General features: G+C 42.8%; 1 protein-coding gene and 1 long non-coding RNA gene across 14 annotated transcripts in view; one reads left to right on the forward strand and one right to left on the reverse strand.

The window, feature by feature from the left end:
• Positions 1-22991, forward strand: part of RAPGEF4 (Rap guanine nucleotide exchange factor 4) — a 318083-nt gene that overhangs the window by 293721 nt on the left and 1371 nt on the right. For all 8 annotated transcript variants that reach the window (XM_079923817.1, XM_079923822.1, XM_079923821.1 and 5 more), the window contains 7 exons: positions 270-395; positions 811-989; positions 3843-3933; positions 7754-7804; positions 8398-8485; positions 8901-8965; positions 20452-20506. In XM_079923817.1, the coding sequence (XP_079779943.1) occupies positions 270-395; positions 811-989; positions 3843-3933; positions 7754-7804; positions 8398-8485; positions 8901-8965; positions 20452-20506 (655 nt within the window). The remainder of the gene's footprint in view (positions 1-269; positions 396-810; positions 990-3842; positions 3934-7753; positions 7805-8397; positions 8486-8900; positions 8966-20451; positions 20507-22991) is intronic.
• LOC307187584 overlaps positions 9086-22991 on the reverse strand; it is a 66066-nt gene continuing 52160 nt past the window's right edge. For 2 of the 6 annotated variants that reach the window (XR_013828652.1, XR_013828654.1), the window contains exons 3-8: positions 20225-20367; positions 16476-16560; positions 16183-16375; positions 15098-15325; positions 11484-11779; positions 9086-11013 (exon numbers count right to left, since the gene is read on the reverse strand). This is a non-coding gene — a long non-coding RNA (uncharacterized lncRNA). The remainder of the gene's footprint in view (positions 11014-11483; positions 11780-15097; positions 15326-16182; positions 16376-16475; positions 16561-20224; positions 20368-22991) is intronic. The other 4 variants (XR_013828657.1, XR_013828655.1, XR_013828656.1 and 1 more) reach the window with 4 other exon arrangements.

Consider the following 22991-nt stretch of genomic DNA (forward strand, 5'->3'; position numbering starts at 1 on the left):
AGAGAACTTCCATGGGTCAGTCTTCACTGAATCTTATTTGCCATGGTCCACATTTTTCAGTCAGTGGAATTGATGAGAGTGATGATGATTACTATAAAAATGGCACAGAAGCAAGTGAGCATTAAGAGCAAAGGCATTTTTCTCCTCGGGGTAAAATCAGTTTCAAGATATTCCTGAAGCCTCTCCAGAATCCTCTTCCCTCAAAGCCCTGACAGCACTCGGCATGTCTGTTTTGAGATTCCGATACATTTTTGCATTATTATTCATAGACTCCCTTGCCAGAGCAGGAGGGCCCAACTGTTGGAACAATGGGAACTTTTGAATTGATGAGCTCCAAAGATTTGGCGTACCAGATGACAGTTTACGATTGGGACCTCTTCAGCTGTGTGCATGAGGTAAGGTGCTCCGTTTAGAGCATTCATTCGTAGGTATCGTGGCAATTCGGGATGCAGCCTGTAAACGTTAATACGCGCTGCAATGTGTGGAAGCCACGCGAGGGTTTTTTAAAATCATTGAGTACATTAATAAAGGCTGTTATAAAGCCTTTCAGTGTTAAAGAAAAATCTTTATGATTTACAGTGAGCTCTGTCTTCCTGTGTATATTAAGCCAGTGGCACCTAGTTTATAGTTAACAGATTGAACAAGCCTCATTGAGCCATTCAGATCTTCAAGTTGAAGTTCAAGTTGAATCCTGGTCAGTGACTGTATTCACATTTGCTGACCAGTATCAGTTTGTCACGTCAAATGGAGGAGCCAAGTTGGTGTTTTGATTTAAAAACAAAGACATGACATTGTTTTCCTTTCTTCTAGCTGGAGCTAATCTATCACACATTTGGAAGGCATCATTTTAAAAAGACCACAGCAAACTTGGATTTGTTCCTCAGAAGGTTTAATGAAATTCAGTTTTGGGTTGTCACTGAGATTTGCCTTTGCTCCCAGCCTAGCAAGCGTGTTCAGCTCTTAAAAAAATTCATTAAGATCGCGGCCCAGTAAGTATCATCCACTTGGAGAGAGAAAAACGTTTGCGCTGTGTTTTCATTTTGTCCCCTTAGATTACACCTTAAAAAGAAAAGTGAGATATGAAATCTCCTTACGTACCAGGACCAACCAGAGGGGCGTAAGAATCACTGAACTCTTGCGAAAGATGTGTTTTGTCTAGCTTTTGTAATACTCGACACCAATATATAAATTAACATCCTGCAGCACTGATGCTCGAGTTCAAATCGTGACCTCTTTTTGCTCTGAACTACTCAGACTTCGTGCCTCCTTCCGCATAAACGACTCCTTCAGCAAAGTTCTGCACAAAATTCTGTTGGAAAGGCTGGGCGAGTCCAGGTCTAACTCGACACGTTCTTGCCAGTAGAGGGCAGTGGGGACATGCACGTACAGCCGTGCATCCGACTCAGCCGGGATAAAATCCATAAAATGCATAAAGGCGAGCTAACCTGGTCCATGAAAATCATCTCCATAAACATCAGAAAAAGCAAGCATCTTATAAATATTCTATTTAACAGCACTTCATGGGAAACAATTTATTTACTGCAGGGGCCAGTTAGATTTCTCCCTGAAATGAATTTAATCTTCTGCTATTTAGATATGCCTGACAGCCTCCTGTTTACTTCCTTGTTTTTGGTATCACCACAGTGCTAAAAATAAAATGCTAAATGCGGCTGTGGCTGTGGCTGGGAGACTTCTTTCTTTTCTCAGCCCAGGGAGCTCTAGCACGGGAAGGTGGGGAGCACAAGGGACCCCAGCTGGGCAGTTTTCTTGAGCCAAAGAGTTTAGATCCCATACAGAGTCTGATTTCCAGAGCTAAACAAAGAAGCAAACGCTGCTTCACGTTTTACACATGTCAGCTTGCCAAATGCCTTGAATTATTTTGCCAAAATTTGGCAGTTCAACGGGATATCCAGATCTCTTGGATTCAAGTGCTGGTATCTCTTAATTTGGAAAAACTGCCTTTTGAAAGAAAGATTTGGTAGAATGTTGCTTATGAATTTCTGGTTCAGAGTGTAGCCACTTTCCCCCGGAGCCTGAATAGGCTTATCGCGGGGAACAAATGCCTCCGTTTACTTGGAAGGAGATGACTGGAAACTGTGACAGCATGTGCTTCCCTGCTAGCAGGAGCACGTTCTCTCCTCACCTTGGCCTGGCAGTGCCGAGTGCAACAAGGGAGGAGAGGGGAGGTCTGCACACAGACGTGGAGACCAGAAAACCTTTGGGGGCCTTATCCTGCTATTTCACAGGGCAACATAGGAGAGCCTTTCAGAAACTCAGGAATTTTTTTTTTTTAACGTCTTTGCCTTTCTTATCTCTCTTCCTTCTGATTATGGGTGGATTTGGCCTTCGGAATAAATTGGTTTATGTCATTTAACCTGCGCCGTCCTACACAGTAGAACTCTTCACACAACCCAGCTGGAGAAGATTGCAGACTCAGAAACCAAGATCTACACGAATGAGATCTTAAACCTAGTGGCAGTTGGCATGTTTTACGTGATATTTTTAGAGAACGTCAATATATGCTATTGAAGCTCTTTGACCTGCCCAGAACTTTGTGAAGTTGGGGGTCCAAATGTTACCCTCGCCTTTTACAGGTGAGGAGACTGAGGCAGGGAGAAATTTTGTGACTTACCTAAGGTGATAAAGTTAGTTGGTAACCAGAGCAGTGAGCAGAAAGGCAGCCCTGCAGTCCTGCGTGTGCTTTCATGATCGCACAGATAGGACAAAGGCAAACATGTCCATGACCAGCCTCGCTGCCTGCAGTCCAGGGACTCTGAAGTTGCTCTCAGCCCCTGACCTGAGAGCCACCGCCCCGGCCCATCGAAGGCCCCGCCTGCTTCCTTAGCGGTGCATGAGACACACCATATCTTCTCTACATCTGTTTTCCCATTTCCACACAGACCATTTATGAATCACTCTGCAAGGAGTACACAGGCAGCACATGCAACAATTAGCCTTTTGCAAAAATGCTAATCCAAAGAAGATTTAATTATGATGTAGTCAACTTAGATAACCATATTGATTTGTGGTAAAGGATTTGTGCTCCTTGCAAAATGAATCCTTCTTTGCCTTTGCAAGGAGCTGGTATAAAGAAGTCGAAGATTCCTTTCTTTTTTTCTTTCTTAAGTTAAACCAAGTACCTGGGCTAAACATTGCATTCTAATAAGAACCTTTGGTGGTGTTCCACAATATTCTTCTTCCCAAATATATATTCATAAAAGCTAATAATGGCATAAATACAGATTCAAAATGATCAGCTTCATTGACATTGGTAAAACAAAGTAAGGTCATTTTTTGGTCAGTTGTTTAGGTTATTAGCTATATAGGGATCATGATTTGTAAGCTGACATTTTTCAACAAATTGGAAGCATTTGCATGGCAGGTAGAAGCCCTGGCGGCTGCAGCAGTGTGATTTTCCTTCGTTCCCTCTCATGCTGCCAGAACCTGAGGTGTCCGGCTTCAGCCTGAAAGTCTGGAAGTCTCCAAGAACATTTTGCTTTCTCTCTTCTTAGCCCGTGAGATGTTTCGCTCCAGGTCCAACAAGGCTTTTAGCAAGCTCTGGGATTACAATAGCAATCCCTAGGGCAGGTGTCTTGAACTTCCTCCTCAAAACCTGAACCTAGATGGCCCAAACCATCACCTTCCTAAAATTACAGTGAGAAATCAAACAACAGAACACGGTCACCCAAGTGGAACTTACAGAGAGCATTAAATCTGTCATTGCCTGCTCTCATAAAGGAGTCCTGCCGAATATTAATGACCATCAGAAAATAGAACTCTAATTTTTTTTTATCTCACTCAAAAGTGGCATTTTACTCCAGTATGTGCCTCTTGTGTTTCAGCTGTAAGGAGTACAAGAATCTGAATTCCTTTTTTGCCATCGTCATGGGACTAAGTAATGTTGCTGTGAGCCGCTTGGCACTAACATGGGAGGTAAGCTTCAGCTGAGATCCAGCTGCGAATTTGCCTGAAGAGTCAAAACACAGGCTCACCAGTGAGTCTTTTTTTATAGAAATATCACTCATGCTTGTATAACAGTGGGAAAGGTGGGGCACTTTGAGGGAGGTGACCTGTCTCCTTTTGCCTCAGAGTGTGAATTTTAAAAGGCATTGTCCTTTTGTAGAGGGGGGAGGGGATGAAGGGGGGGGTCTCAGCTTCCTGGACTATACAATGTAAATAATAATAAGTCTAGTTCCTAGGTGTAGCATTGCTTGGATTACTTCATCTTGTTCATAGATCCTATTGTTCTCTGAAATGTCTGCTTCTTGCTTTTTAAATAAGCCTTATCTGTAATTAAGAGAGGACAGAAGATCCATTTTTATCCCAGTAGTCATTTTGCTCCTGGGAGAATTAACCAGAAGGCCAACTGTTTGGCCCAGCTGGGTACCAAGCATCTCCTAACTACTAGCAGACCTCTCTGTGTACGGAGGAGCAACAGTTGGCTAGAATTCGGTTTGGTGCAAAAGTTATGCAGGTGTGTTGTGAATTTCTGTAGCAAATACGATTAATGGTTTGTTGATAGTTGGTTATGTGTGCTAGAGAACAGCTTCATTTTTCATTAGCTAAGTACTCAAAATATGCCTGACCCCTTACATGTGGTATGTAGTCAAAGAAATATTAATCTCTAATGGAACATACACACGAAAATAGACTCTTTCTAAAAATAAAAAGGCATGTGTAAGTGGGACACGAAAAGAGAGCAAGGAGTAGGTAACACAGATCTTAATTTGCAATGCTGCTGTAAAAAGGCACCAGAGGCAGCTGTTTGCATCTCTAAATGTTTTCCTTGAAACAGTTTCTTCCCTACTTCCCTCTTGAAACCGTTTTCTTTCTCTGTTCCTCCTCAATGTTTCCACTGTTTATAGGACAGGTCCTCACAGGTCCTTCTGTCTTGGGTTTCTCTGAAAATTCCCAGCAGATGCTGCACTCAGCAGCTCATCCCCTGAATATAGGAATGAGGGAATTGGTAAGGCCTGCACGCCATTTGGCTGGGTCATCTTCCGGCTAGTAAAAAAAAGTTAGTGCTGCCAATAAACGTAAGCAATGAAGCCAGGGTGCACGCCTCCCCTTCTTGTAGCCCACAGCTCTTTGGAGATGTAGGGTTCCCTCTCAGAGAGTCTGCTTTCCCCCACTTGTTTCCAGCTTTTCACACTCACAGAGTCCAGATGATTTGGCTGGGAAAATCAAAGAAGCCTCATGGGGTCCGGGAAGGCCAGATATAGGTGCACATAACAGCAGCTAGACATTAAGGCCGTAGCGTGGGGGAAACACTCTCAGCATCCCCTTTCCTGGTCTAAAGAGAGAAATAGGCTGCTTGGGGGGCGGCGGGGGGGACAGGCAGCAAAGGGAGAGAGTTTATTGGCCAGTCCTTCATTCCACGGGGAGAGGAAGGAGCACAGCAGCCTGTGAGCTTGTGTTTCCATCCTTGCGTATTGCTGGAAAGAGGAGAGTCACCTTTCATCATTCGTAAGCCTTTATCTCTTAAGTTGAGATGTAATTGGATCATTCTGTAGGAAGAGCTTTCATTCTTGAGCGTCTTTGATTTGGGTTTATCTGCCTGGACTTGCCAAGACCCTCCCACATGCTTCCCACACGACAACAGCACGATGGCAGCAGGAGCAAAGTGGGAAATAGTGCCTGCCCTCTGGGAACTAGAAAACACGCGTGAGAGAGTCGATGAACAAAACAGAAAACAGAGTGAAGCCACGCGGCAAAGGGGATGGTCCAGCATAGAGGGGAAAGACGCCTCTGAGATAAAGCCAGTGGGAGTAAGAACCCAGAGCCGAGTTTCTCGGCCTCAGTGGTCTTGACACTTCAGGCAGGATCCTTCTTCTTTGTTGTATGGGGCGGGGGGGTGGGGGTGATGTCCTGGCCGTGTAGGCGGCTTAGCAGCACCCCTGGCCTCAATCTACTGTATACCAGTAGCGCCTCTCCCTCCATCCACCCCAGCTGTGACAACAGGAAAGGTCTGTAGACATCACCAAATATCCCTGGGTGTGGGTACAAAATTGCCCCCAGTTGAGAACCCCTGCTCCGAAAGCATGGGATGTGGATAGGTAATAGTATTAAGACCCACATGTTTTATTACCACATGCACTCCAGCTTTTGACCCAAAAGTCAGCTAAGCACAGAAAGAGAACTAGAGTGATAGATCTAACCAAAAATGTCGTTCGCGGGGCTTCCCTGGTGGCGCAGTGGTTGAGAGTCTGCCTGCCGATGCAGGGGACACAGGTTCGTGCCCCGGTCCGGGAAGATCCCACATGCCGCGGAGCGGCTGGGCCCGTGAGCCATGGCCGTTGAGCCTGCGCGTCCGGAGCCTGTGCTCCGCAACGGGAGAGGCCACAACAGGGAGAGGCCCGCGTACTGCAAAAAAAAAAAAAAAAAAAAAGTCATTCGCTCCTAATTTTGTAAATTGTCTGTGTTCACGGAAAGTTATCACCTAGCATGATGATTTGGACACTCCGTGGAGCATGAGACCCTTGTATCCCTTGATGCCCATCCCAGCCTTCATCACTTTGAACCTTTCCCCCTAAATGAGGATATCAGGTTTCCCTGAAACCCAACTTGAAAAGAGGCACTAGGACAATGAGTTTAGACATTATAAGGAGACTAGTTCCTTGAAGCAAAATAAGATGGTTTATAGTGTTTAAATGGGAATGTGACAAACCCATTCAGAGAAGAGAGAAAAAGAAGAGAGAGGAGCTTTTGGGTGGCTTGCAGAGGCCTGATGGGGCGAGTCAGTTGTTGATGGTAGACTTCACTGTGTGAAGCAGAGCTGAGCGGGGCATTCATGGCCCAGGACTTGGTCAGCACCTCCACGGTCTCGGGATGGGGAACATCACGCTGCTATGCCTTGGTGTGACCCTGTTAGAAAAGTTCAGCTTTACTGTAAGCTCAGGACCTAAGCAAAGTGAGAACCAATAGATTGAAAGATGATTCATCATTGACCTACGGTGTGAGTGTGTGGTATTGAATCATATGCCAAAATATAACCATGAGAAATGACTAAATTGATAGAACTATCTATTTTTGTATTATAGCAAGGCAGAGAAATCCTGTGGGAGAAATGCTTATGTAGGAAAGCATAGCACATATGATAGAGGCGATAGGAAAGGAGGCAGGAGATGTGAATTACAGAGGCTCTGACCATCATCGGCTGTGTGACTTTGGCATGTCATTTAATCTATGAGGTTTAATTTCTTCCATCTATAAAACACAGGTTTAATCTAGTCAATTAAACATGTATTGAGCACTTACTCTGTACCTGACACTCTTTTAGGCCCTCAGTATATAGCAATAAACAAAACTGATAAAAATCCCTGTTCTCTTGTAGCTTTACGTCGTAGAGGAGGAGGAGGGTTGAACCTAGGTAGTTTCCAAAACTGTTAATCCTAATATTCCCTGGTCTAAATTCCTAATTGTGGGAATGTGAGAGTTTAAAACAGTGGAGGGTTAATGCCAAACCACTTGTAGTCTGGGAATGCAGCCCTCTCTATGAATAACCCATTTCAGAAAACATTATAAAAGCAGTTAAGACCAAAGCACCCATAGTTAGTTTTGGTTCAACTAGGTTAAGACTTTGGAAAGACGAGTTCTCTAAGATTATCCTCAAATGACAAGACAGATTACAGTCTGGCCTGTCTTAGAGATGTTTAAGAGCCAAAAGTAATAACTTCCCCTAGAAATGGTAACACGATACGTAGCTAGATGTTGAATGTGACTTATGAGTGTGGCATTTTCATTTCCTTGACAGAAACTGCCAAGCAAGTTCAAGAAGTTCTATGCGGAGTTTGAAAGTTTAATGGTGAGTGACAGTGGCTCCTTTATTCTGTTCACGGTCTGCATTAATCCAATTTCCGATTAGCTGAAGTTCTCATTTCAGAAATTTTATCTGTCCTTGTCTGACTTTAAGAAGTTTATGATCCCATTTTAGTGCTGCTAAAACAGGCATGTCCGACTAATGAACGGCACCTCAGGTACTAACTGAAACAGGACTTACGTCCCACATAAGGTCAATTTGTGTAACTAAGAAAAGCAGTGTAATGGGATCCTTTCCACCTAGCACAGGCTGGCTAAGGATTGGAAGCTGCATTTTCCTCGGCTTGCCAAAATTATTTTTCCCCATTGGCTGGGAGGTGTTAACGGACAGAAATGGAGTGAGTGGGACTTGGCAGGAGTGATGGAGGGAAAAAGGAAACAAAAAGTAAATTATTTTCATGTGATACAGGAAGTTGTTTTAAAACAAAAATCAGTTTAACTGAAGCCACCTTTCTTTTGTAGCTACACTCGATTCAAAACTCCCCGACTGGGAAATGACAAGGCTGGGTGTGTTGGGAGGTAGAGGGGGTGGTGCACGTGTCACTAGTCATTAACCAGGATCTCTTTGTTTCTCTAAAGGATCCTTCAAGAAACCACAGGGCCTACAGGCTGACGGTAGCCAAGCTGGACCCTCCTCTCATCCCCTTCATGCCTTTGCTCATTAAAGGTAATTCCAAGGAAATGCACAGGCCGAGTCAGTGGTGAGTGTGTGGGGAAGAAAATGAACAGGAGCCTAATCAGATTGACCTCCTTGGGAAGAATGATCCCATCTTTCCACCTTCCTCATCATCTCCTCTCAGCCCTGACTTTTCTGAAAGGGTTGGAAAGATTATTGGAGGAGCAGGGATCTGTGCATGGTTTGAAAGACTTGATAGTGCAACAGAGGGTCAGTTTGGAAATTTTACTAAGCTCAGGGAAAGTGCTTTAGAAACGTAAACACCTAACATAAAAGGAACTATTATCGGCTTTCTTCAATTGCAGTGTCATGCAAATCCTCCAGCATAATCTAATGGTGCTATTCTGGTTTCTTGGTATGACATATTTCTGTTAGTGATTCGAATGTGACTTTTATTTCTTTGCAGATATGACATTTACTCATGAGGGGAACAAGACATTCATTGACAATCTAGTAAACTTTGAAAAAATGGTACGTATGGTATTATAACCTTAACCATGATGGTTTTTAAAAAATAAAATTTGCATTTGTACTAATAAAGGAAATAATTTCCATAGATGCTGCCATGTTAAAAAGCTAGTTACACATAAAGGAGCTGTGAAATATTCAGTTCAAATTGGCTACCTCTGTTAGTCTGTCAGTTCTCTTTTGTGAAATTGAATAGTATTTGTGCCGCGGCTCACAGCAGCGGCTAGCTTTTATGCTGTGTGCTTCGTCCTTAGCTGCCTGTTGCTAAAATGCACGAATGTTCCAGAGTGACTTCCATGTTGTTGTTTTGTTGGAAGGTTGGTGGAGCTAGACTGCCCCAGGATGCCTTTGAAATGCTTATCTGCTGAGGCTGACTTTAGTGCATGTGGGTAGAAGGCAACCCTACAGAGGATCTTTATCATACAGTCGTCATCTGAGTGTGTATTGCTTATGCCAGTAAAGTGCACCCAAGTTCAGAGCGGGAACTTGAAAATCTTCATAACCAAAAACAAACTTTTTAAAGTTAACAGTTGTGTGGAACTGGCACATAGTCACTATTTTCCAGCCTCCTCCCCCCGACCCCCCAAAAAAAGCATTAGTTACTTTGCAGTTTCTTATCTTCTGTGAAGCAATAAGGCAGGTCTTGCCAAAGCCTTTCTTTAGCGACATAGTGCATGTTCAGGAATGCTCCATCGTCTTCTAAATCCTTTGGCTGCAGCCCGCATGGATGGGGTGGTAGGGTTTTATCTCTGTGTGGGTGAGAACGTGCCCACGGTTCGCTTTGCAGTGATGGACGTGGCGCTACAGGAAAAGCTCAGAGCTCGGAGTTCAGGAGACACGAGGGTCCGTTCTCAGCTTCATCACTTTGTAGGTGTCCCTTAAGTTCTCCGTGGGTCAATTTCCCCAACAGAAAATGGGGATTCTTGACACACCATCTACCCCTGGGGATTACTGGTGGGTCCAGAGTATGTAAGGCTTCCTGTAAGCCATACAGCGTTGTAAGCATTCTTCTCAGAAAACTGTTCTAATTGTTTCCCGAAATCCAGCTACTGTGTGTGACTCCAGAATTCGCAACATCCCGCAGTCATCCCGTAAGGATCCTACCATTCAACTTTGGGGATGAGCATGTTGCAAAGCCCAGCCTGGTAAAGAACTGCAGCAAGTGCTGGGCACCGTGGCCCGTGCCTTAAACTTCTTAGGAAATAGCGCATGAGTCCACACTCCTCAGAGACACCCTGTGCTAGAGGGCAAATATTTCTCAGCAGTCTTCTCCTCTACCCCACACACCAAGGGTAGGGTAGGAACATCTCTATTGCTGTGTTGGTTTAATCATTCTATGATCAAAGTAAAAACATTCTTTGCTCACTTATTAGTATGGAGACTTAAACATATTTCCCTGATTTCTCAAAAGAAAACTTGTTGTCCAGAAATGAAAGATTTAGCAAATAGGTAAAGAACCTCCCGCGTCACTCAGGGGTGGCTAAGCCAACCATCTGACTGTAAAATATACACGTGCACAGAGGCGTAGAAGTCAGAGTTTCCTAAAGAAAGAGTTGACTGGGCTTTAGAACTTCTGATTGTGAAAGTTAACAGAACAAACAAGAACAGCAAAAATATCTGTCAAGGAGGATGAAAGCTGTTTTATCTGGGTTTTTAGATCTTGGTGTGTCTCATCCATAACCTGGGAAGGAAGAGTCAGGATCGTATTCAGTAGATGTTAAGGGAGTTCCCCTTCCCTGTTTCTGTACTTCGTGCCCACAGCAGTAGATTCTGACATACCTGTCAGTGAGGAGAGAGGTCCTTCACATCCTGCTCTGAGAAAGTCCACTTTCGATTGAAAGCAACTGTAGAGCTAAGACAGCAGTTCAGCTGCAATAATGGAAACCTAAGTTAGCCCTGGCTTAAGCAAGATAAGTCTATTCCTTTCGCACCTAAATGTCCAAGTATGGAAGCTCTGCTCCAGGAAGCAGTCAGGGTCCAGCCTTCTCCCGTCTTGCCATTTCACCATCCACATGGTCCAAGATGGTGGCCCACCACCACCCCCGTTTCAGCTAGAGGGAAGGGAAAAGGAAAAACGTGAAGACCTGCTTCTTCCGTGTAAGGAGGTGACCTGGAATCGCACTCACCCCTTGCCTCACATTTTATTGGCCAGAAGAAACTTAGTCCCATGAAAAGTTAGAATATGTAGTCCTTATTTTTTGGGTATCTATGTGCCCCACTCAAAATTAAGGGGTTCTATCACTATGAAAGAAAAGGAGAGAAAGGATACTGAAAGAATACTGCTAAGTTCTCTGTTCCAGCAGTGATCAATTTTACTTCATTTGATAAATCAGACCACGAGAAAGTGGGATTTTACAGTTACCCTTCCATGAGTTAGGTGTTACTGAAAAACGAACTGGAGTTTCAAAAAGATTTGATTATGTTCTTTAAACCGGGCTTAGACCACCTGGCACTTGTTGCCAACTTTCCAGCCTTTTCTCCCCATAAACTAGCCCACCCCTGCCCCCATACCACCACTTACAACTCCCACTAGTGGCTGGTGTTATTACTGCATTCCTGGGGAAGGATGTGTCTGTCTCCCTTTTCAGGTTCATGTCCGTGCAGCTTCCCAGTCATTCATCGTGCTCACCAAGGTGGTAAGCAGAGCTGGCAGCCTTTGTGGGGCTGGTAGGCTGTATCCCCTGAGGGAGCCCCTGCCAGGGGCAGAAGTCACCAGGGTAGTCGGGAGCACAGATGTCTTTTCTTGGTGGCAACATTGCACAGTCACGGTGAACTACCATGCCAACCCGAAGTATTTTTATTTTGAACCTCTTCACCCTTGAGGTATGAAATGAGGATTAGAGAATTTGTTGCATATTGGTTTTCAGGATTTATGAGTATGAACAAAAGGGAATTCACACTCCGATCCTTATGCCAAAAAAAAAAAAAAAAAGCAGACATTCTTTCCTTTGGGGGGAACATAAAGGAATATTCAAAAAAATGTTTGAATAAAGCCCTTTGTAGCTTTCTATGGCATACATGAATATTTATAACATTTAGGAAGTAGACTAGCAATGGATCAGAGGATAATATGCTGGCCGGCTGCCACTACCCCAGGCTGCATGAAGCATGCTGATAGCCACAGTTGCTGCTGTATTAGGAGGTTGGTTCTATTTCAGACACACCCATATTTAGGTGGATTTATTTATGAATATTATTTTAAGATAGTCATTTTATTTGGAAAGAGAAGCCTAAGGCAAACTTCTATACTTCTGGAAACAGTAATAGAAGCTAATTAATTCATAAAGGAAGAGAAATGTTTTGAACCCTTATATTTCTGTATCACTAATCATGCCGTTACATTATTAGCAACAATTTGTCTTCTATCATCAATAACATTATTACAAGATTCACGGTTAGAGCACTGGACTTATATCAAGCTATGGAAAAAAGAATCTCCAAATAAAAATCTTTAAGTGTTCAAATCCACCCAATTCCCAGACCTTTCCAACACAATAGAAATCTACCAAAGGACTTTGAAAGTTTACTTCTTTATATAGAATACATGAACTGGGCTAAATGCAGATGTTCCAAAGGCTATGTTTTTTCAAAGCAATTAAATATGTGTAGAGTGTCTAGGCAAAGAATTTTGCTAGGAAATATAAAGAAATCCAAAAAGTAGTCCTTAGCTTTTAGGAGATTATATGCAGTTAAGAAAATAAAACATAAACACATGAAGTATTAAAAATCAATAAAGGGTATAAACTAGTTCAAAACAGTAATAAAAGATGTCAAAATAGAGAAAAGACAGTCTCTACAGCAAGTTGTGTTAGGAAAGTGGGACAGCCACATATAGATCAATGAGGTTAGAACACTCCCTTACACCATACAGAAAAGTAAATTCAAAATGGCTTAAAGACTTAAATATAAGGCATGACACCATAAAATTCCTAGAAGAGAGCATAGGCAAAACATTCTCTGACATAAATCGTAGCAATATTTTCTTAGGTCAGTCTCCCAAGGCAATAGAAAAAGCAAAAATAAACAAATGGGACATAAACTTATAACCTTTTGCCCAGCAAAGGAAACCATAAACAAAATGAAAAGACAACTTATGGAATGGGAGAAAATACTTGCAAACGATGCAAACGACAAGGGCTTAATTTCCAAAATATATAAACCACTCATACAACTCAATAACCGAAAAACAACCTGATCAAAACACGGGCAAAAGACCTAAATAGATGTTTCTCCAAGAAAGACATACAGATGGCTAGCAAACACATGAAAAGATGCTCAACATTGCTAATTATCAGAGAAATGCAAATCAAAACTACAATGAGGTACCACCTCACACTGGTCAGAATGGCCATCATCAAAAAGTCTACAAATGCTGGAGAGGGTGTGGAGAAGAGGGAATCCTCCTACACTGTTGGTGGGAATGTAAATTTGTACAACCACTATGGAGAAGAGTATGGAGGTTCCTTAAAAAACTAATAGAGCTACCACATGATCCAGCCATCCCACTTCTGGGCATATATCCAGAAAAGATGAACACTAATTAGAAGAGATACACGCGCCCCAGTGTTCATAGCAGCACTATTTACAATAGCGAAAACATGGAGGCAACCTAAATGTCCACTGACAGACAAATGGATAAAGCAGATGTGCTGTATATAGATATGTAAAATATTATATATATGTGTGCGTGTGTGTGTATATATATATATATATATAGGATAGAATATTACTCAGCCATGAAAAAGAATAAATTAATGCCATTTGCAGCAACATGGATGGACCTAGAGATTATCATACTAAGTAAGCCAGACAAAGACAAATGTCATATGATATCACTTATATGTGGAATCTAAAAAAATGATACAAATGAACTTATTTACAAAACAGAAACAGACTCACAGACATAGAAAACAAACTTAGGGTTACCAATGGGGAAGCAGGGTTGAGGGAGGGATAAATTGGGAGTTTGGGATTAACAGATGCACACTACTGTATATAAAAAAGATAAACAACAAAGATTTACTGTATAGCACAGGGAACTATGTTCAATATCTTGTAATAAACTATAGTTGAAAAAATATATATTTACATATATATGCATAACCGAATCACTTTGCTGTACACCTGAAACAAACGCAATATTGTAAATCAACTATACTTCAATTTAAAAAAAAATGTGAAAAAGCAAAACGCAAGGAGAGGTAACTTCCTGTATCAGAGGAAAATAAAACCATGTTAAATATAATCAAATCCAGACTTGTTACCCTGAGTCCCCATCCAGCCTCATCTCACACTTCATCTACGCTGTATTCAGTCCAAGTTGGTGAGACCAACCTTCTTTCTTTTCCTTTCTGCCTCAGGGCCTTTGCACTAGCTGTTACCTTTGCCCAAAATTGTCTTCCTTCAGTCTTCACCACTCTGACACTTTCACATCATTCAGGTCTCAGCTCATGTGTCCCTCCTCCGAGTGGTCTTCCCTGACCATCCTTCAAATATTCTTCTACCATCCACACCTCGCCAGACAGCTGGATCTCAACAGATAACCTTGCTTTGACAGCTGGTTTCACATTCTAAGATGATCTTTATTGCCTCTTCATTGCCTGTCTTCTCCACTAGAATGTAAATGTCCTAGACCAAGTATCTTATCCGTTTGGTTTCTCTAGCACCCAAAAAGGTGTCTGGCATATCAGAAGTATGCAAGAAATACTTGAGTAAAAGTATTTGTTGAGTAAAAGAATAACCCAATTATATTCCAGTGTTGGACTTAGTGAGATAGGACAGTACACTAAAGCATTTATAAAGGAATTTATGTAACAAAGATTTAATCCAAAAGCATTTTCTATTTTATCAGAAAAGCTGATTAAGCAGAATGTCCCAAGCATTTTATGTTACCGATACCTTACGCAAAATGGCTCCCTTAGCTTTCTGTTCCTCACTCGACACTATTCTGTCCACCCTCCTCCCTGTAGTGCTAATTGTGTCAGTCCTTCGGTGTCCTTCCCTGCGTTCAGAGATGCACAATATTCTGCAAGCGCCTGCACAGACACCTGAGCTGCCATGTCCCCACGGCCATTGTATGTACAATATACCATGAGCATCATGCCTGTTACATGCTTGTATCTGTGTGTCACTCACCTCCTGGATATTAAAGATCCGTAGGCCAGAAGAGGGGCCGGGGTTCTTCCTCAGGGATACGGTGAAGACTGGCTCAGCTCCTGGGCCCTTTTATCTTTTATCTCTGGTCCTCACCTTGCCTTTAATTCCACTTGGTTGCTGTCATGGGCACAGTCTTTGCAGGTGAGAGACAAATATATTTCTGGATATACATGTGGAAAAAAATTCTTGTCCCAAATATATGAGGGTCTGAGTGAAATAAACAGAATGGTGTGAATGTGGTTTTACACGTGGTAAGCAAGGAGTAGTTGACTGAGATCCTAGATTTGACAGGCATATGCACGGGGGCAGAGTCCAATGAGTAGGGGCAGAAAGAAGAAAAGAAAAAGCAATTTACAAACATTAAGAACAAGGAGGGCAAAGATCTCAAGGGGCAACAGAAGGAAAGACAAAAACGTCTGAGGGCAGGCGTTTAGAAGACGCCTGACATCTGGGAGCACCTTCTCAAGGGACTTGGAGCAGAGAGCGAGCGTGGCCTAAGAAGAGGCAGGCTCGTCTGGCAGCTGGCTGTGCGTAGGAGGTTGGGAGAGGAACAGTGCACGGTGGTGTTGCCTGGAGGGCCTGCTGGCCTGAACTTGAAAAACAGACATGAAAGCCCACTCCCCTTCAGGGACAGGAGAGCTTAGACGGGGCACAAGAGTCTATACAGAGCTGGCCAGAAAAGCCAGAGACGGCTGGGGAGGCCTGGTGGGTCATCGACCATCTGGATAGGAGTGAAGGTGTAAGGTGGCCAGCCTGCCCCCGAGGGGAGGGTGCCACAGAAGGTAAATGGGGAGGCCTGGGCCCCGAGGACCCCATCTGAGAAGAGCCCCCTCTGACCCCTCACTGGATTCAAGGAGAAGGAATTACTTGCATCCGAGCTTGAGGGAGATCTGTGTTTGGGACCACAGCCTCAGGGCCTCTCTCCTGGGCCGGGCTCAAGTGCGTACAGCTGGCCACTCCCTCTCTGGACAGCATCTTTGTGCCGGTCACTGTGCAACTCAGGCCCCAGGCAGGACATCTGCTTCTGAGTCGCTCTGTTTTCAGCTTGATAAAGAAATAAATACCTGACACAGTGTCACTGGGCATGCGCTGTCTACGCCTTCGTCCAGATCAGACTCTCACCATTGGTCAGCTGTCCCGGTGAGCTGCCGAACAGGACAGGCCCGACGCCTGGGAAGTGCCCTTAAGATGGTTGTTCTTGTTAAGAGTCATTCACCAGGTTGTATGCGAGTTCTCTGGACTCCTCTTGCAAATTTTCTGGAAGTTTGAAATTACTTCCAAATAAATACATAAACACTGAAGAAAAAGAAGAAATAAATAATACCTGAGGGTAGTTACAGAAGCCTTCTCTTGCTACCTTATTTTTCCCTTCTGAGCTTCCCCGTGTGAGTTCACGTCCAGAGGGAGGTCCATCAGCTTTCAGTTGGGTCCACTTCTCAGCCCTGTAGACGAAAAACTGTATGAGCATATTAATTCTTGCAAAGAAGCTCTGAAAACCTGTACTTTGCATTAGTCCCAAGGCAAGTGGTGGCTGTGGGAAATTTGGAATGTGGATTCCCAAGGGGAAGCCTGGCATTCTGACTGTGGACCACTTTCTTGGCTAGCATCCTCCAGGGCAGGCTGACGAGCACACCCTAAGGTGGGGCTTCCCAGCGGGGGGTGGGGCTGTATCAGAGTCAGGTCAGGTGCGAAGGGGGGCTCACACTGCCCACCTGCACTGATTCAGGCGCCTTCTAAAGGAACACATTCCCCTCACCTTGCCCCTGAATTACAAATCACTGTTTTAACAAGCCAGTTACTAACAGGAGCATGCCATAACCTCAGGTTTGCTGGGATGGGAGAAGAAAAAAGATGAGAAGCTCTGCTTTGGAGAGATCAGGTATCTTCCCACTGGCCTGGCTTGGTAGGAAAGTTGCCTGGTCTGCTCCAGGCAGGCCAGCGAGCTCTGGCAGCGCCACAAAGCCTAGGGTATAACTTTTGGCTTCATCCCTGCTGTGGCAGTTGGATAATAAAGCCTATGTCTTTTAACCTTAGTTTCTGCCAACCTTCACTGGGAACAGCAATGAATGAACAGTCATCTGCCGTCAGAAATGACATGTGAGGCTTAAGCCTGCGGAAGAATAGAAAGACTAACCGGATGGCTTTTAGTGGAGATCAATGCAAAACCCTCCACTTTGGTCCAAGAAACCATCTGCACGTCTATAGAGAAGGAAGCTCAGTGAAGAGGGCTGAGAGGTTTAATTCACTATAAGTTCAGATGTCAGCAGTGTGGCTTTTTTTAAATCGTGGACTTCGATGTGTAGCATCATCTAGATCGAGGAAGGAGAATCGTGTTTCTTCTGCACTCTGTGATTTGCTTAGGGTAGGGCCCTGCGCTAGACACTATCCACAAGATACCTCAAACTTATGAGAAACTGGTGAAGAAAGTGGGAAAATTTAGGCTGAACCAGAAAAGACTTGGGGGTGAAGAGATGTCCGTGATAGCTGCCTTCAAGTATTTAAAGAACTGTCCCCTTAAAGCGGAACTAAACACATGTGTTGTGCCTCCAGAGCTCAGAACTAGGATTAGTGGGGTGAAAAGCAAAGGGGTATAGGGAGGGTGGGAGGGAGGCGATATGGGGATGTATGTATACATATAGCTGATTCACTTTGTTACACAGCAGAAACTAACACAACATTGTAAAGCAATTATACTTCAATAATGATGTGGAAAAAAAAAAGGGACTTGGACTCAAAATGATAAAGAAATGTCCAGTAGTCATACATGTCTAAAACTGCAAGGGGCTGTCCTTGGAGATGATGAGCTCCTCGTTGCTGATGCCTTTAAACAGTGGGGAGCCATTATTTGTAGGCAGGCTTTGATGGCCTTAGGCCCCTGGAGACAAACGAAGAAGGGGCCTTCTGAAGTCTCCTTCTGCAGCCCCAGGAAAGCACCTTGTAGCTGTTAGCAGCATATTAAATATTGCATGTGTCAGTGGGTGCAAAAGAGGGTGGGGTTAGAAATAACAAGTTAACCCTTCTTTGGCCTTGTGAAAGCATTCTGTAACTGCATTGACCAGCAGTGCTAGTAGAGTCCGGGTGCTGTTACTAAGGATTTACATATTACATTATTGTGCAGCCACCTCAAAGGGAAAGAATGGGCCTCATTGCAAAGCCAGATGTGGATTGCAAAGTTAAACTGAAGTTATCTCTGAGTACAATTAAAAGGGATACGTCAAAATTAAAACCATTATTAAAATTAATCAAAGATTTAGAAAGGTAGAATGAACTCCAGAGCTGGAAATTACTGATTTAAACAATTGTTCTCACGTTTTAAACTACATAATGAGCTAAAAATTATGAAGCCTCAGAGTATAGCTGTAAAGAGCAGTCCAAAACCAAAGTCAGAATGAAATGTTTTAGCTTTCAAAACTGAAAAGCAGAACAATTACTCCCTACAAAATGGTATAGGAAGAGGTTTCTGACCCCTGCTAATTGTTTTATTATTCTTTGGAGGGGCACACTGGCAGCATTTCCCAGGGTTTTCAGTAATTACACTCCATTCACTATCTGAAGAATTACAATAATTCTACATGGAATACACTTGTGCCCTTCAAGTGCAAAGCCCTTGGAGAAGCGAAAAAACAACTTAAAGTAAATTAGCAGGAAAATTATCGTAGTTACTGTTTATTTCAGGGCTCCATATATCAGAGGCTAATTATACATTGTATGTTACATTTTCTTGGAGGTATTTGTAATATATTTCTCATGCTGATCAACGGACGTCCTGGTTTGCAGGAACCTTTATGAAAGTGAAGTTCTAACTTTTCCAAGTGCCTCTTTGTGTATGAGAAATTACCCAGTGCAGACAGATGTCACTTGGTGCATGCCACAGGCCTCAGAGCAGTATTTAGTGAGGTATTATGAATGTTCACCTGTACATATTTGTAAAGTTCCAACTCTTCTATGAAAAAATTTCCCTGCCAAATAAGTTGATTTTTTTTTTTTTTTTAACACTACATCAGTTTTCTCAGAGCCATTTTCTATATTTTGGCAAGCCAAGGTTCCAGGAGAGAAAAAAGCAAGGACTGGAATTAAATAGCCACTCAGAGATTAGAAAGTCTCTTTTCCTGGCTGGAGCCTTAACAGATTTTCTGCTAGTGTTAGAATTAATCCACCATCTCTGCGGACCGCCTTGAGAGCAAAAGTGTCCTGAGATGTTACACAGAGACTGGGGGTCCCCGTGTCCTGAGAGTTTACACAGTTACCCTTAAAATACCACAAGAAATACCGCAAGAAATGTACGTGGTGACTCAGAAACAGTGCTTCAGTCTCACTGATATTTTTCCTTACGTTTCTTGTCCTTCATTTCTTTCTTTCTTTCTTTTCTTGTTTTTAACTAAGTTGATCACAGTTCAAAAGGTTTCCTTATAAGTTTTTATGGCAACCAAAACTTAGAAATTGAGATCGCTTAATGACAAAATTAAAAGGTTAAATAAATTATGATCCATCCACATGACTGAATACCTGCTTATTTAAAAAGGATTTTAAAATGCAAATGGCATGGAAAAGAGTCATAATGCCATATGAAAAGATTCAGATCAAAACAAACATGTATGTTATGACTTCCATTTTTTGAAAAACATGCTTATGTATTTTTTAAAGTATTAGAAGGAAATGTACCAAAATATAACTGAAGTTACTGTCTGAAACGATATTCTAAAATATGCATGTTAGTGTTATAATCAGGAAGGATGAAGAGGGAAGGAGGGAGGGAATCACATAATTAAGGTGAACGTTAAAACACACACTTTTGCTGGAAGATGAGAAAGGTTAATAATGCATAGTGTATAGGAAAAATGTGGCCATAGAATGTCTATGATTGTTCCATGAATATCATCAAACACCTCATTATTGAGTCCTGTTTACTGTGAGGAACTTGACAAGCTAACCATTCTCCAGATCTAGAATAGTTACAGGTTCTCTTGCAAATTCACAGTGACCTCAAGAAAGGATGGTAAAAACGAGTCCTGAGGAGTAAGGTCCATTTCTCAGGAACGACAGCCTGCTTTTTACATCTTGAGGAACAAGCAATTAGAGGAGAGTTATGCCACTAGTATTCCTCACCTGACAGATACCTTGTATGCGTGGGAGGGGGGCATGCGGGGGTGGGTGCCTCTTTCAAGTGATTAAACAGGTTAGACGTCAACCAGTTGCCTCCAGATAATCCACATCTCAGAACCTGCTGTTTCTTGTGCTCCCAGGTATTGCTGAAATAAATAACGGTTTGTTTTCTTTTTTGGATTCTACACTAAGTTTACCTGCATTTCAGTTCTTCTTTTTATTCTTTCTAGCGCATGATTGCAAATACTGCCAGAACGGTGAGATACTGCAGGAGCCAACCCTTCAGTAAGTTAATGCCGCTGCAATATGGATCTTGGTGGCTAAGTCCTTTTCAGTGAGGCTACTGAGACATTCTAGAAGTCTGGACAATATTTGATGGTGTCAGAGACCCTTTGGACCACGAATCCCCTGGGATAGGGGCCTTGCATTTAAAATAACCATAAGAATATTATTTTATGAATGAACTTAGAGAATTCATTTGCTCTTAACAGAGTGGATAGACAACTAAGGCATGATTGCCAACAAATCCTGACTCTAACCAACTCTCTTTATGACTCACTGCTTCACGTTGAGAAACTCACATCAACTCGTAATGACTCATTCTGTCGTTTATAAACTGGGAAAGACAATATTTATTGTCTCTTGGGGTGTTGCGAGAAGGCATCAATGTCTGTAAGTACATGTGTAAAAGGTCCCACAGCAGGAATTCATATTATATTTCTAGAATTTCTAGGTGAATTAAGGTGTTTTTCTTAAATCTGTACAAAAACTGGTATAATACAATGCTTTAATATAAAAGCGTCACTAATAATAAATAGCAAGTTTAAACTGTTGGGAGTTAAGTTGCATCATCGCAGCAGATCACCCTGCCAGGCCAGTGCTACTGTCTCCTCTGGACTGGGACTTTGGGTAGGGGCTGGAGCTTTGGCTCCCTGCAGCCGGTCTGGGAGTGAGAAGGTAGCCCCTAGAAAGTTTTGTGCTAATAACTTCATTGTATGAGTCATTGAAGTCATTGGGCTCATTAACTTAACATGATAATTTGACATGACTTCGAGGCTACCAGTACCATCCCCTCCAATAAACCTAGTGCTCAGAGACTAAAAGCTTCTTGTTTTATTCATCAGAGCTATCTTTGCTCTTCCTAGCACAGGACTGGCCCAAAGTGAGGGTCTGCTAACACAGGATACCAGAACTGCTAAACATTCATTTTTTAATGCCCGGGGGGGAAATCTAGGAAAAATAGTCTTGACTTGGGGAGCAAGGTCTTTAAAAACTTGATTCAAATGATTATGCCTCCTCTTCCTTCCAAAAGGTGCAGGCTTGCACCTCATCAACTGATCTTATGTGGATTCTGCCAGAATTACAGTCTCTCATATCTCTTCATCTAGTGATTTACTATATGTATAAAGACACGATCATAAGGCAGTTATACAAGTGAGTATGAGAATATATAAGTGACGCCAGTCTACACAACAAAGGTTTATAACCTAGAATCCATGGCCCTTCAGGGGGTTCTAGGAAATTCCTGAAATTAAACACAAATGCTGTGTGCCTAAGAGGGTTCAAAGCCTTGAGAAGGTTCTTCATGAGGTCCAAGAACCAGAGAAGAACCAAGATAGAATATATTTTGTTCTATAAACTTCTTTGGAAGTAACTCCTACGTTCTCCTATATCTCCTAGAGACATGGGGGGAAATTTTATATATACAAATCTCCACTGCATTTGTTGAAGTTATCAGTAACTGCTGGTAAACAACAGCTGCTTAGCTCCGAAGTCAAAAATCTATAGATAAAGCTATAAGAATAGATTCATAAACATTGTGGGAATATGTACAATGTAATTACACTATATTGTAAATGTAGAGTACACTGCCAGTGACAAGCGAGGAAATTAAACACTGTGGCATTATTTATATGTGATAATTATACTGATGAGTTTCTTCTTAGAGCAAGTGGGGGCCTTTGTATCTTTTCTCTGCTTTTCTGCGTTCAGACCTGCAGCACTCCCCTTCGCCCCTCATGCAGATGGCATTCTAATTGTCTTTGGGAGTGGTGTGTGGATCTAAAGAGAACAGATGGACTGCAGAAGGCAGTGTGCTATGGCGGAAAGAACACTGGTCCAGAGTCCAGGCTGGCCTGGCCACTCCCAGTGTCCCACACCAGGGATCCACAGGGCAGAGGCCACCCAGGGACCATGGCCAAGGTGTTGGATCTAAACGGAGCTTTTTTTCCCTTTTATTGTGAAATAATGTCACCATTCAAAAATGGAAGAATTCCCAGAGAAGAAATCCAGATTTCTCATTTCTCTAGAAAAAAAGGAAGATCCGGCCACTCAGGGTGCAGATCCCCACGTGGCATCAGCATGCAAGAGCTGCGTAGTCACTTCTGAAGGGAACTGTGTTTCCAGTTCACCACTGTCAAATGGCCTTCCTCATTCATGTCTGTTCGCTGTGTAGGGATCTGAGCCTTTGATTCTTCTTTCAGCCTAGTTTTAGGGAAATTGGTTAACTTCAGATAGCTCTGCTGCTCGAGTGCTTTGGGGAGTGGATGAGACTAGAATGGTAATTGGGATTTCAGAACAAATAGCATCGGAGAATTGAAGGCCGGGCACAAGTCATGCCTTCAGCCCGAGTTGATTTTTCTTTTTTTTTTTCTGAGTATGGACAGTCTCTAAGAACACACAATCTATGCAATAATGCTGTATATTGTATGCAAGTAATGAGGGGAGTCGGACTTACTAGTCTCACACTTGCTTGCTTCAGTTCAGCCCA

Source organism: Stenella coeruleoalba (assembly GCF_951394435.1).
Source record: "Stenella coeruleoalba genome assembly, chromosome: 6".
Taxonomy (NCBI): domain Eukaryota; kingdom Metazoa; phylum Chordata; class Mammalia; order Artiodactyla; family Delphinidae; genus Stenella; species Stenella coeruleoalba.